This window comes from Python bivittatus, unplaced genomic scaffold (assembly GCF_059951505.1).
Source record: "Python bivittatus isolate LINGU-HERP-01145 unplaced genomic scaffold, Pbiv_v1 ctg000560_np1212, whole genome shotgun sequence".
Lineage (NCBI taxonomy): Eukaryota > Metazoa > Chordata > Lepidosauria > Squamata > Pythonidae > Python > Python bivittatus.
Genome location: NW_028277083.1, coordinates 6,231,418 through 6,245,781, shown reverse-complemented (window position 1 = coordinate 6,245,781; position 14,364 = coordinate 6,231,418). Strand labels below are relative to the sequence as shown.

At 42.4% G+C, this 14,364-nt stretch overlaps 1 protein-coding gene across 1 annotated transcript; it reads left to right on the top strand.

Moving 5' to 3' along the window:
- Positions 1 to 105: 105 nt before the first annotated feature.
- On the top strand, positions 106 to 14,364 carry PMS2 (PMS1 homolog 2, mismatch repair system component). Its single transcript, XM_007425155.4, has 15 exons — positions 106 to 409; positions 862 to 995; positions 1,144 to 1,230; positions 2,109 to 2,211; positions 3,693 to 3,876; positions 4,672 to 4,839; positions 6,308 to 6,405; positions 6,876 to 6,975; positions 7,606 to 7,690; positions 9,004 to 9,156; positions 9,535 to 10,378; positions 10,973 to 11,140; positions 11,709 to 11,809; positions 12,385 to 12,554; positions 13,747 to 14,364. Exons 1-15 carry the CDS (start codon positions 336 to 338, stop codon positions 13,888 to 13,890), a joined length of 2,613 nt encoding a protein of 870 aa, XP_007425217.1. The 5' UTR covers positions 106 to 335; the 3' UTR covers positions 13,891 to 14,364.

Sequence of the window (14,364 nt, the reverse complement as noted above, 5' to 3'; positions counted from 1 at the left end):
CCTCTCCTCCTTCCTTTTAATCCCTTCTCCTCCCTGATTGGTGCGCTGATGGGCCAATGAGAAGGCTCCGCCGCGCCGATTGGAGGACAAGGATTTTACCCAGAAGGCATCGCGAGCCTGGGTAGCTGGAGGGATGCAGCGGAGGGAGAGACCTCGCGTCGCCCGGGGCGGAGCGGCGCGCCTCGGTCGCGGGGTCGAAGGGAGGCGCGGGCCCGGGTAGAGCCCCGGCCCGATCCTTGATTTCCTTCCGTGAGATCGACTGAGGGGAAAATGGGCGGGACAGAGCCGAACCGCGCCCTTCGCGCTCATTTGCATCCTATTTGCATGTCATTTGCATGCCCCGTTTGAAAAGTGAGCAGGCCAGAATTGCATTAATTGCAGCTCCGAGCAGCATGGAATTTACTCCAGTGTAAGTGTGTATAAAACCTGACTTCCCGTTCTTGTAAATCGGAACCACTCTTTTAAATCTATTTTTATTAAATGTATGCGTTGCCCGACTCCCAGCGACTCTGGGCGGTTCATAAACGGTTAAAAACACATGAAAACAGGAAAGCCAGACACAAAAAACGCTCTTTGGGCCAATGGCTGCAAAGCTGTTTCTGCAGGTCTCCGGATATTGCCCAGAGGGGAAAGTGAATTCTTGGGTCCGGTTTTAAGAGAGGCCGTGTTGCCCACCAAAGCGAGTTTTCCTAGGCTGCCTTTCAGCACGGTTTAAAATCTGATTCAGAATGAAGGTAACGTTACAGTCCGAGAGCGGAAATGAAAGAAACCACAGAATACAGTCCTGAGTCCCGTAATGGTTTCTGAGCAGCGAAGTGTGTAAGAAACAAGGCCTCTTTTATTGTTTTTTCTCTTTCAAAGGGTGGAAAAAGCGATCAAGCCAATCGACCAGAGATCAGTTCATCAGATCTGTTCAGGCCAGGTGGTGCTGAATCTGTCTACTGCCGTGAAAGAGCTGGTGGAAAACAGCCTAGATGCTGGTGCCACTAATGTTGGTAAGTTACTTGTTGCTTTAAAGTTGTTAAATCTCGGCTGTTTTAGTCATGCTGTTGCTCCCTATTGGTGTTTGGAGGGAAGAAAGCAGGAAAATGTCTGTAGAGATTTAATCTTCATTATTTGTTTTGTTTTTTGTGTCGTTTGTAGAAGTGAAGCTTAAAGATTATGGAACAGATCTTATTGAAGTCTCTGATAATGGCTGCGGTGTAGAAGAGGAAAACTTTGCAGGCTTAAGTATGCTGCATTTCGTGCATTTTTCATAGGCAAAGAAAAATATTTTGGACAACTTTTGTTCTGATACAATTTTTACTTGTATCCAGTTGCAGATTTTGAATCTGGGAAAGCTGACGTAGTGCTTTTGAAAACAAAACAATAATTCACTGTGAAGCATGTCTATTCATTTTTAATGTTATTTACAGTTAATACATAGTTCTTTCACAAAGAATTACTTTTATCATCCAATCTTAAAAAAAATAAGGTCGCTGTTTGGTGTGGTGAGATGTTTGAAAACTGAACCTCTTGGATTGTTGTTATTCTTTTCTTTGTAATGCAAAGTTTGGCAACCTGATGTTTGTGGGTGCCTGGGCACCCCAAACAATGCCTGCACCTAAATTATATATAATCATTTAAAAATGTGCTAGGATTAGCATCGCCTTGCAACATTTCAGTGGGTTTTTTTTTCCGCAAGATCTCTCAAGATTTGGGAGTGAGATCACCAAGCTCTCATGAGGTTTAACAATGGTGTGAGATTGTGAGAGGAGGGTGAGAGCCCTTCAGCTCCTTCCTTGCTTTCTTTTCCAGCATTTCCAAACCACCCCAGTCAAATGACCTGGTAGGGTACAAAATAATCAATACAATAAACATCAATTAATAACCTTTCCCTCATCCTCCAAAAGTGTAGGAAAATTAAACAGTCACTATTTGTTCCTTGCTAGGGGCCAAAGCCCTGTTAAAAATGTATAATTTTCAGTGCCTTCTGAATTGCCAGGAAAAAGGGGAGCCAGTGCACCTCTGGCATCAGTCTGTCCCATAATGGGGGGCCAGCCCAGAGAAACCCTGCCTCCTGGCCCATCCTCTTCTTACTTCTCTTAAGAGATACATATCTCTTCTAGCACTGAAGCATTATACTTCCAAGATCCAAGATTTCTCTGACCTTATCAATGTGGAAACGTTTGGTTTTCGAGGTGAAGCTCTGAGTTCCTTGTGTGCGTTAAGGTAAGAAGCTTGTCCATGTGGGAAGTGTTCTAGCTAGAACGGTTGGTGAATCTTATGCCAGCTTCAGTCAGGAAAGCTTGCTTCCTTGCTGTAAACAAAGGGGAAAACATTGCATAGATCTCCAGCTCCCATCTCAGCTTATACAGAGTAATTTGGGCAGAGCAGATCTATCCCCAGCATAGCAGCAGCCTTTGTACACTTAAGAGGCAGAAGGGCCCTTGAGCTCTGTATGACCTAGACCAGGACAAGCGTGTGCAGGTTTATTCTGCTGAACCCAGGTTTGTGTGGCTTCATTCTCTGTGTGCCCTTGTGTGGGGAGGGAATGCTTTGTGTGCATGTATGCAAATGGGAACTGATTAATTTTACAAACGGGAGACTTTCCTTTGCAGTGAACTATTCTTAGTTGCTAGCCATTAATAATTAGCTTCCTTTGCTAATTATTTAAATGTTTAATTTGTTGGGTTGGCCTTACCCTTTTTGGGGTGATGGCCTCTAGTTGTCCACGTACATATATGTATATAGTACAACATAATGTAATACCTTTACTTTGTTCTTTGACTAGCAGAAAGTAAACACATAGTGACTATGCAAGTAATGATTATATAGGTAGTCCTCGACTTATGACCATTCATTCAGTGACCGTTCAGGGTTACGATGGCATTGAACTAGTAGCGGCTACGACCAGTCCTCAGAGTTCCAGCCATCCCGGCACCCCCATGGTCATGTGATTGCAAGTGGGGCATTTGGCAACCAGTTCGCACTTACGACTGGTTGCAGCACCCCGCGATCACGTGATCACCATTTGCATCCTTCCCTGCCAGCTTCCCCAGAAAGTCAACGTCTCGCCCTCCCCGGCCCCTCTGTGTTTGCGCCGTGCTGGCAACTCACACACCCCATTGCACCCGCCTCCCTGACCCGCACCATGCCTCTCACACACCCTCTCTGACCCGTACCGCTTGCGCACCCCCTCGCACCCTTCCTGACCAATCCCACACCTCTCGTGCACCCCCTCGTGCCCTCCCCCACTTGGCAGTAGTCACTTACCTGCCTGCCGGCTTGCTTGCTTGCAAACCACCTGGGCCTTGCAACTTCCTGGGCGGCTTCCCCACTGCCTTTGCTTGTGGGAAGCCAGCAGGAAGTTGCCTTACCTAAGGACCGTGGGATTTGGTTAATGATGGCAACTAGGACTAGTTGGGTATAATGGTGGGCACCATGTGGCAGATTTTTGCAGGCGTTGAGTGCTTGCCTTCGGTGGGGAGAAATCTCTAAGACTGATTCAGTATCAATTGGCAACTCCAGCTGACCAGGTGGGGAAAATGGGCAGTATATTGGATTTCTCTGCAGGTGCTTAATCTTCTTCCGCCTCATCTTTTGGGAGGATTGCCTTAACCCCAGGCTTGTCCCTCTTCTGTATTCGAGTCTTTCCTCGCCTCTCTGCGTTTCCTTGTTAACCGTGAAAACGAACGCATTCTTTTGCTCAGCAACGTTTCCGTTGTCACCTGTCACAAGTCTGCCGATATCGGGACACGACTGGCGTTTGATCACAGCGGGAAGATCACCCGGAGAGTCCCTTTCTCCCGGCCACAGGGGACCACTGTCAGCGTCCAGCAGCTGTTTCATACTTTGCCAGTTCGACACAAAGAATTTCAGCGTAACATAAAGAAGGTAGGAGTCAGTGACCTTGCTTTTAACTCTGGCAGGAAGAAAGAAACCTTCCTGAGGAACTGAAATGAGGACAAGTACCACTAAGGTGACTAAAAATAAAGCACTGCCAGCCCTTGCTGAGATGTAAATTGAGTAAATAGATTTTTTTTTTTAAAAAAAGGACTTTCAGCCTGAATGCATGCGTAGATATCTTTTTGTGGTTCTAAACCCTGGAGAGCATAAAACCCTGAAAAATGTACCATGCTTTACATATGTTATTGTAAGGTTTGAATACTGCAGTTTGACTGCTGGGCAATAGATAAGCAGGATAAAATATATGCAAAAGGAAAATCTTAAATGAGCATCTTTTTTAGATTTGATGCCCAAATTGGCATGTACATTCATTTGCGCCACACTGTTCCACCTCCAATAAAAAGAGAGGCTTGTTGAAAAAGAACTGTACAAAGATTGCAATAAAGAATGCCTTGGTTTTTAGTTTTTAGATGCCTGTAATAGCAACAAGGAACCTAAGCGTGCTTAGTGAACTTCTCGTGGTAGATTTAAGTTTAAATAGATTAAGATTCTCAGCTCATTATTGTCCTCATACTGTTCATGATCACTAAATCTTGTTACATACTGTATGTCCAAGTTTTGTTTTTTTTTTGGTGGAGATGTTAACTAGGAAACCGTTAAAAAGATGAGAGGAAGGCATTGATCACAAATTGTATGTTGGGGGAAAAAACCTAGGCAAGATCTATTCTTTATAATTATGGTTTCACTCAAAAATAACTTTTTTTCTATTTTACATGCCCAAAGGAGTTTGGAAGAATGGTTCAGGTATTGCAAGCGTACTGCATCATTTGCACTGGGATTCGAATTAACTGCACCAACCAGGTTGGTCAAGGGAAAAAGCAAGCTGTGGTGTGGACCAGCGGAAGCTCTACTTTAAAGGAAAATATTGGCGCCATATTTGGACAAAAACAGGTATTTTTATGTATTAATTGTTGCAGTTGCTGTGGCTGTTGCTGTTGCTGATTGGAAGAAAACTGCCTTTGAATATTACAGCTTGGGAGATCTAGTTAAATAGAGGGGTTAAAATTCAGTGGAAATCAATACTATGCATTTGAAACTGTATTCTGTTTGGTGACCTGTTATTGTATTCAGTGATGGGACAAAATCTGCAATAAGGCCAGGAACTCTATTTTGCATTAAAAGTTAACACAGTCACAAAATTTTATTTATTTATTTATTATTAAATGTGTATGCCGCTCATCTCCCCCAATGGGTGACACTGGGCGGCTCACAATTAAAAAACCAAAAGCCTATAACAATTAAAATAACCCATAAATAATTAAAAACTGAATCCATTGAAATCCCCTATAAACCAAACCCTATACATAAATACTAAATATAACAATATAACAAATATAATCATCTTTTGGGTGGAAGAAAAATAAATCACATAAGCATAAGCCATATCTAAAGAGTGGTTGGGTTTGGGGGTCAATTGTTTTAAAAACTGCCTTATTTACAAATTTTTGATCCTCTGTTTAAAAACAACTCCTCTAAGGACTGCAACGAAGCTCTACATTTGCCAACAGTCATGCTTCAAGGAAAAAGTAATAATATTAGCTAAGTGTTAGATCTGTTCCAATGTCTTCAATCAAGTTGGCTGAAGCCTAAATTCAAAATAACGTTTCTGGGGAACCTGTGATTTTGAATCCACTGGCATTGCATTCAGGTTTCTGACATGTGTAAGTTCCCCGTGGGCTTGCCAATTCAGCTCTGTAGGGTATACTCTGCCATTTTGGGGTTGTCCAAAACTTAGCACATGGCAGGAAGCACCATGTTTATAAAATGGCATAGGTGGGCTTCAAAGATGGACAGCAGGAAGTTTGGCCTGTATATCGCATCGAGTCATAATGTGGTTGGTTGACTCTGGCTGCGGAAGAGCAGGCTGTTGAGAAACAGTTGCAGGATCCTGTGCTCCCTCCCTCCCCTCCTGTTGGCTCAGACCCAAAGGACTCATTAAGCACTGTACATGAAAAGAAAACAAACCAAATCTTAGTTGCCAAAGGAAGGGAATGTCGTCCTTGCCGACCTCAGACTTTGCAGGCAATAGCCAATGTGCTGGCTGCAGAAACCAGACCCCTCACTAGAGCCTACATCAGACAAGCAGGGATGGAAACGGTAGAAGGGGCTGATTCTCCTTTGGACACCGAGGAGGCTACTACTCTGGTAGAGGCAGGGTTCCTGCCTAAGCCTGTTGTTAAACCAGAGAAGAAGGTAGAACAGGCAGAAAAGGGGCTCGGTCCAGATAGTTGGGCCAATCTTGTATTAGAAATGTTGAGGCAACAGCAAGAGGAAAGGCTTCGATTAGATTTGCATTATGGTTTGCAAACTAGGGCATCTGGGAATTCAATTTCAGTATAGTTTGTTATTTCTTTTCCAGGTACAAACCCTGATTCCGTTTGCACAGCTGCCTCCGAGCGGAGAAGTCTGTGAAGAATATGGCTTGCATTTTTCTGATATGCCCACTAAGCTTTATACGTGAGTAAAAAAAATGGGAAAGACCTTTTCTGGATCTCTTTCCTCTTTGTTGTTCATCTGGGCTTAAAAACCAGAGATTCAGGGCTGCCAGTCACAACATATCCTTAGTTTTGGTTGTCGTTCTGAGCCAAAAGGGAGGGCTGTTTTGAAACCACCTCCTTTAATTTCTGCATTGAGCACTCAGATGAAGCAATCCCATCTAAGTGAAAGGGGAGCATGATTTTCTTGGATAAAAGTGTGGATCTTTTGATAAACAAGCTGAACAGAGGGATCGTGTGCTTTTCAAATCGAGGGGCTTTGGATTAAAAGAGTTATTCATTATACTTCAGGAATATACATTGTTCTTGAGCAAGTGCAGGTGAGAATTTCCACAAGCCTCATCTGGGTCTTTTTAAAAATACGTCAAATGATCAGCTTTTTTAATCTTTGTTTTTATGGGACTCTCTTGTTGACGTGTTCATTTTAAACAGCATCACAGGATTTGTTTCCCGTTGCAATCACGGCGATGGGAGAAGTGCTGCGGATAGGCAATTCTTCTTTATTAACCAGCGGCCGTGTGATCCAGGAAAGGTACATTTTTCTTCTGCAGTGGGATGAGTTCTTAGTCTTAACTTCTCTCTGGCACTCAGTCTCTCTCTTGGCTCTGCTCTCAGAGTTGCAATTGTATTTTAATCCATATTGTTTAAGATTCTGAATGACCACCTTGCTGTTGTCAAGAATGTATGGTGTTTTCATTTTGCATTTCACCTCATCTTATTGAATATGTTTTTCTTCCAACAGTATTTTTAGTGCCTTTTATTGTAAATTGCCCAGAGAGCTTCAGCTGTTGGGTGATATAAACGTTAAACTTTTTTTTTTATGCCTTTGAATCATTTTTTGACTTCTGGCGACTGCCTGGACAAGTCCCTGCAGTTTTCTTGCAAGATTTTTGAAGTGGTTTGCCATTGTCTGCTTCCCAGGGCTGGCAGAGAGGGACTGGCCCAAGGTCACCCAGCTGGCTTTGTGCCTAAGGTGGGACAAGAAGTCACAGTCTCCCAGTTTCTAGCCTGGTGCCTTAACCACTATACCAAAGTGGCTGTCAGACATTTTAACAGATAATTAAAATAAATAAACCACACTGGTTTGGAACCAATGTTTTAAGTCTCAACTGAATTAAACTGAGCAGGAATAGACATCTATTCTTCTTCTTTTTCTGAACAGGTTTCCAAAGTTGTGAATGAAGTGTATCATATGTATAATAAGCACCAATATCCATTTATTGTTCTTAACATCCGTGCAGAATCTGGTGAGTCTTATGTGCTGCTGTTTCCTTTTTTTAACTAAATGTGTAAGCTTGTCAGTTGTGTCCCTGACTACCATTTGGAATGAATCTCCTGTTTCTACACAGCTTGATTGGAAATACAGAATTTTATTTCAGCAGCTTTTATTTTCAAAACAAAGTTGTCAGCTGCCTTAAAACACAAAGAGACTACAATCTGACAATGTAGATACCAACTTGGAAAGTTTACATGGTCTGAAGTTTAACTTCCCATTGAAAGACAGCGGGGATGGTCGGATCAAAGCCGACCATTTCCATCACATCAGAATATATTTTTAAAACGGTGGGTTGGTGCTATCTCCTAGATATTAGAATGTCCCCCATGGTTCAGGTCTTCCAGAGAGCAGTGAAGACAGAATTGGTCCAGAGGGCCTTTGGTGATTGATGGTCATCTTGATGGAGATGGTGTTGGGACCATTTGATAGAAGTCCCATTTATGATGGGTTGGAGGAATTTTCTGAATTTGGTTTTTCATTTGAAGATGCTTCCATACCCTCTTAGATAAGAACTTCAGAGCTATGACCTTGGAGAGGCATCTTCTACAGCTAACCAACAAACTTCCCTTCTCCAAGACCAAAGCACAGGTAACGAAATGTCTGCAAATAAAAATCCAAGTTCAGAGAAGTTCTCCAACCCAAATGATTGGATATATTCTCTACCCTCCCAGTTGTGTTTATGGTTTTTGAGTTATTGTGGATGGTTTTCCCATGGAAGTTTTAATCTTTAACGTTGGACTTATAGCCATTATTCTAATATTTGAGTGCTGACTGTGGAGTTTTTTTTAACGTATGTTGCTGCTGCTGATGTTTAATTCGATTGCAAGCAATATTCCAGTTTTGAATTAGCCCGTTGACAAGAAGGCTGGCAATTTCAACAGTGTGATAAAAATTCAGTACATGCTCAGGAAAATAAAGCAGCTGCTACTTTTGTTAACCAATGTCTAGCAGAGGCTTCTGCTATCTCATGACTAAAGCCAGCTTTTCAAATTCACAAGACAGCAAGGGATAGTCTTGCTTTTTGACAGATGTAACCGACAAGTGAACGAAATGCAAGAGAGAACAAAAACTCTGAATGATTTTCCCACGAGATAGAATGGGGGAAACTGTGGTCTCCCAGTTAGAATCTGGAAAGGAACTTTTCAGTAATCTCTCTCTCTTAAGAGAGAACAAAACACAGTATCAGAGAAACTTTGCATGAGCACCGCACGTCACAAAAGGGAGCCCATCCGTAAGTGCAAAGAAGGAGGAGAACCAAAAAATGGTGAATATTTTTGATTTCAGGATGCGTGGACGTCAACGTGACGCCGGATAAAAGGCAGATCTTGCTCCAGGAAGAGAAGCTTCTATTAGCCATCCTAAAAACGTCACTGATGGCCATGTTTGGCAGGGACGTTAATAAATTGGAGGTCAATCAAAAGCTGATGGATGTTGAAGGTAGGAAGCCAAGTTGCTATTTAAAGTAAAACCCATTTCCATTTTTGTATGCAGCTTTTAAGACAGATTGATAACAATGGCTCAGACTTCCCTGATCTGCTAGCTGGAAGATTATGATCCATTGCAGATAGAGTGCAGCCGGGTGGAATTTTATGAAGTGTTTTATGATGATTTGTTAATATGCTTCTATATTGTTTTTTTTCCTGTTGTATATTTTCCTTATCATACCGTTCTTTTTTATTTTTTATCTTTATTTTTGCCCAGAGTCATGTATATGAGATGGGCGGCTCTATCAGTTTTAATAATAAATAAATCAGTGGGAAGTCGAAGACCAGGCTAGCAAAATCACCACCGTTCTCTTTTCATACTTTTTGGCAGGGAACTTGAAAAGCATTCTCCAAAACGAGAGAGAAGTGCGTCCCTCGGAAACGTCATGCAGTTTTTTGCCTCCAAATCTGGGCGGGAAAGCAAAAATAGACCTGGCCGTTGCTCGACTGAGGAAATCCTTTTCTCTTTCTCAAGGGAAGACATTTGCTTTTCAAGAGGCTGAAAAAGTCAAACAGAAATGCAGGTCCCCTGACCGGGGAAAACTCCAAATGTTTGCTGGCATTTCAGCCTCTCCCTCAAAGAAAACTGCTTCTAACAAGGAGGCTGAAGATGGAAGCGAGGTCGATTCAAGGAGATCCCCGCTTGCAGGCAGGAAGTTGGAGAAATCAATTGAAGACAGCGATTCTGGTTTGGGCAGTGCCTCTGCTGGGTCAGATGGGAGTTTGAGCACCCCAGAAATGAGTGCCCATCTTAGAGCTGAAAGTGCTGTTAGTTCCCCCAGCAAAGAACCCCGTGTTTTTAGAGAAGAAATTCAGAGCAGCGACTGTGGATCTAGTGGGGTTTTCTGGCCCTCTGAATCAAACCAGAGCAAAGGGAATTTATCCCCCAAAGCAAAACGTTTTAAGAACAGCCAACCTTGTTCCCCAAAAGCCAGTTCCTCGGAGATGACGCGTGAGCAGGACTCTGGAGCCCAGCCCTTGTACGACGTCCCAGTGAAAATAGAAAAGAGAACAGTGCCTCTGACCATCTCTTGGAGCACCTTGGCAGACCGAATCCAGAAGCAAATTAGGCGCCAGGAGACCAAAGGGGAAATGCTGAAATTCAGAAAATTTAGGGCAAAGATTAGCCCGGAGGAAAGCAAAACGGCGGAGGATGAGTTAAGAAAGGAAATAAGGTATTGGAGAGAAGAGAGCCATTCTAAAAAATAAGTGCTATTGACAGATGATAGCTTTGTACATTTATTTCTTTATTCATTTATTTATATTATAAATAACCGGAGACATGCTTAGATACCTGCATGGCTGAGGTGGATATTCTTATTTCCCTTTGTATATTTTGCTTTTCTGTATCATTTTTAATACTGATTTTTATATCGATTGTTTTATATATGTGTTGTTTTATTGGATTGTTGTACATCATCCAGAGTCGTTTTTTGTGAGATGGGCGGCCGTACAAACTTGATTAATCAATATTGTATTATATTATATTATTATACTTATAAAGATTCCTTTACAATCTGTCAGATTTATAGGCTGCCCTAACCTGTTATGACTCTGGGTGACTATGTAGTTATGGATATAAGCTAAATGTTATTCTGGCTGGGGAATTCTAGGAGTTGAAGTCCACACATCTTAAAATGGATGAGGTTGAGAAACACTGCTGGGAACAGTCGAACACATTTGGACATCATCAGGTTGAAAAAGGCTGCTTTGAAGAGCAGATGCATCTTACAGTCAACATATCTTTCTGTTTCTCCCTCTGCATACAGTAAAGACATGTTTGCTAAGATGGATATAGTTGGCCAGTTTAATCTAGGATTTATCATCACCAAGCTGAAATCAGACCTCTTCATCGTTGATCAGCACGCTTCAGATGAGAAATACAACTTTGAGATGTTACAGGAGCACACGGTCCTGCAGGGGCAGAAGCTGATCAGGTGAGTGTCTTCTCGACTGTCCCAGTTCACCCGTGGCTCATTTCAGTGTGGTTTCCTGAATTGAGCCATAGTTGGCTTGTGTTCATCCAACATGCTAGGCCATGAACAAGCAAACCGGGTCATAGCTGAATGTAGAGTGTGAACCGAGCTCTGAGCTAAATTAGCATTGTCAGTGCTGATTCTTTGCATTGTGATGTGCTGTGTTGCTTTTTACTGCCAGGTAGGCTTTCCCAGTCTGATAATCTCTCCCATCACCCACAGCCAGCACTGTCATATTCTCTCTGCTCTATGTATGCGCCTGTGAATCTCCTCCCTCCCCCAGTTTGTAAACTGATTTGGCTATACAAAAACAGGATACTTGATAGCAAATTTTAGATGAACAATAGTGAATGGCTCATATTGGGCTTTCAGTGTTTTTAATGTATTATTTATTTACACTCTCTCTCTCTCTCTTTCTCTCTCTCTCTACACACACACACACACACACACACACACACTCCCAGCTCCACAAGGGCTGCCTCAGATTTAATGGCTATTATTGTTTTTTTTCTGTGCCCCGCTTTTTCAGGCCTCAAAATCTTAATTTAACTGCTGTGAGTAAAAGTGTCTTGATGGATAATCTGGAGATTTTCCAAAAAAATGGATTTGATTTTGTCGTTGATGAAAATGGTGAGTTCTGGCCTACAATCTTTCCTAGTTTCTGTAAGGGAAATGGGGAGAAAGTTCTAGCATGGGGGAAACATCAGTTTCTTCCCTGTTATCCATTAGGAAACTGGAAAAAAAAAAAACCAGGTTGCCTTGCTGACTTAGATCTTAGCTGACTAAAATAGAATAAAAAGCAGCTTTTGAAATTGTCTTTCTAATTGTTTGGGGAGAGTTGCTGGAAAAATACTGTCTTAAAAATTCACTCTGGATTTTCTGTAGCACATGCGGGTAGTCTTGCTCCATTATTTTAATTGCAGATTGTCTCAGCTATGGAAGTATGAAACAACTTTCAAATAATTAAAATAGAAAAATCAGCATGTCAAACAATTTCATTTTAAAGTTGTCTGAAATAGTGATATTTAAACAGTCTTTGAAAGTGGGGTCCAATTGGATATTCTTTTACTGCCCCCCCAAAAATCCCCTAGGTTTAAAACTTAGCTCACAAGGTCTATCACGCGAGCAGCTGGGTTTGATGTTAAAATGTTCTCACTGTCTTTACACTGAGACCGTGTCAGTGATGTTATTTTAAAACCTTTCAGCTCCTGTAACTCAAAGAGTTAAGCTCATATCCTTACCAACCAGCAGAAACTGGACTTTTGGTCCTCAAGACATAGAAGAATTAATCTTTATGTTAAGCGATTCTCCAGGAATCATGTGCAGGCCATCCAGAGTAAGGCAAATGTTTGCTTCTCGGGCGTGTCGGAAATCCGTAAGTATTGCAGTTGCTGCAGACTGGGGCTTGGTAACCCTTTTGGATGGATGGGGACCCTGGACCTTTTCAAAACACTTTGGGGCAGCCTCCGAAAATGTTTACCCGCACAGGGCTTCATTATGAAGAGTCAGTGGGCCTTGCTGTACCCACTTTTTAAACTCCCTAAGGAAGTCTCTGGAGACCGTGAGGCCAAGGGGCATTCATGTAAATAAAGGTGACCCTAGAACCACCTCGGGGGTTTGCTTTGCATCAGGTGGGGTTCCCCTTTTGGTCACGGAGCCAAGGGAAGCATCCATAGGTGCCGGGTTCCCATGGAAGCTAAACAGACGGACCCTCCCATCTTTGGTTTCTGTTGCTATCTTTGATTCATTTTATTCTGCACTGTGATTTAATTATTTAGGCATAGAAGAGCCACTTAAGAAGATTTTCAGTTCTGTTAATTTGGGGTAGTTCTTGGTTGCCTTCCCAAGTCTCTTTGGGGTGATCCTGGAGTAGCTGGAAAAACAGGAGAACTCACATACTCTCCCTGCATTGAAGGGACCCCAATTACGTAGGCCCAACCTGCCTTCCCACTCCTGCGGTTTTGCAAACCAAGCAGCTTGGGTTTACGACAGAGTAAATGAATGAGTAGTTAAGTTGGAGAATATTGATTAACATCAAATGCCTCCTTCTTTTCTCAGAGTAGCCACTTAAGGAAAGTTCAGAGTCTTGCTCCTCTTTTAAATCATGTGGAAGATCTGCTCATTACATGACTTTCACAATTGAGCAGTTCTTTATAAAATCAAGCCTTTGGGGGTAAAAAGGAGAGGTCTGGGTTATATAGCTCTTTTCACTGGGCATGTCCTCTAGATCAGTGTTCCTCAACCTTGGCAGAATTCTGGAAGTTGAAGTCCACACATCTGAAAGATGCCATGGTTGAGAAACACTGCTCTAGACCACTGTTTCTCAATCTTGGCAACTTGAAGATGTGTGGACTTCAACTCCCAGAATTCCCCAGCCAGCATTCATGGACTTCAACTCCCAGAATTCTAGGAGTTGAAGTCCACACATCTTCAAGCTGCCAAGGGTGAAAAACACTGCTCCAGAAGTTCTCAATGAAAAGGACCTTGAGAGGGGTATTTCAAAGAACAAGGGAGCAGCCAAGCTAAAAGGAATGGATATTGACACTCCGACTTTGTTCCTATTACAGGTGATGATTGGAACCCCACTCACTGCCAGTGAAATGAAGAAATTGATCGTTCACATGGGTGAAATCGAGCACCCTTGGAATTGTCCGCATGGCAGACCCACAATACGACATTTGGTCAACCTGGACCTCATTACTCAAGAGTGACAGGCAGTTCATGCTGTATTAGCACTTCTTTATCATGGAACGCAATCGTGATCTCGTTTTAGAATCCCAGGTTCTTGATTTTGCTGGACCAGAAGCTTAAATCGTTATTTTGTGTTGCAAAAGAACATTTCTCTCTCTCTCTCTCTCTCTCTTTCAAAAGGACTGGAGACCCTCCAGGTGGTTCAGTTAATACGGACACAATACCTTTCCATCTCCTGCCTTCCGAAAGAAGACTTTTTCGCATTTATGTTGAAAAAATGGCCAGAAAACATAGTGTTGCCCTTCCTCTTTTTCCCCAAATGGGCTTGTTTTATGGCTGCCCTTATGGGAACATTTGTTTTCTGCCCGTGCTCTTCATTTTATTGATTTCCTCTTCCCTGTGTACAGAAAGAATTAAGGGCACATAACATACTCTGTTTGGAGGACCTCCTGTTTTATAGCAGACCCATTTTTAAAATAAAGATTCTTTTTAAA

Excerpts from the sequence above, each read along its gene's own strand:
- PMS2 (XM_007425155.4), top strand. The coding sequence starts at position 336 with ATGCCCCGTTTGAAAAGTGAGCAGGCCAGAATTGCATTAATTGCAGCT. Across the intron at positions 996-1,143 it reads TGCTGGTGCCACTAATGTTG|AAGTGAAGCTTAAAGATTAT; the intron begins GTAAGTTACTTG and ends TGTCGTTTGTAG. Across the intron at positions 7,691-9,003 it reads TAACATCCGTGCAGAATCTG|GATGCGTGGACGTCAACGTG; the intron begins GTGAGTCTTATG and ends TTTTGATTTCAG.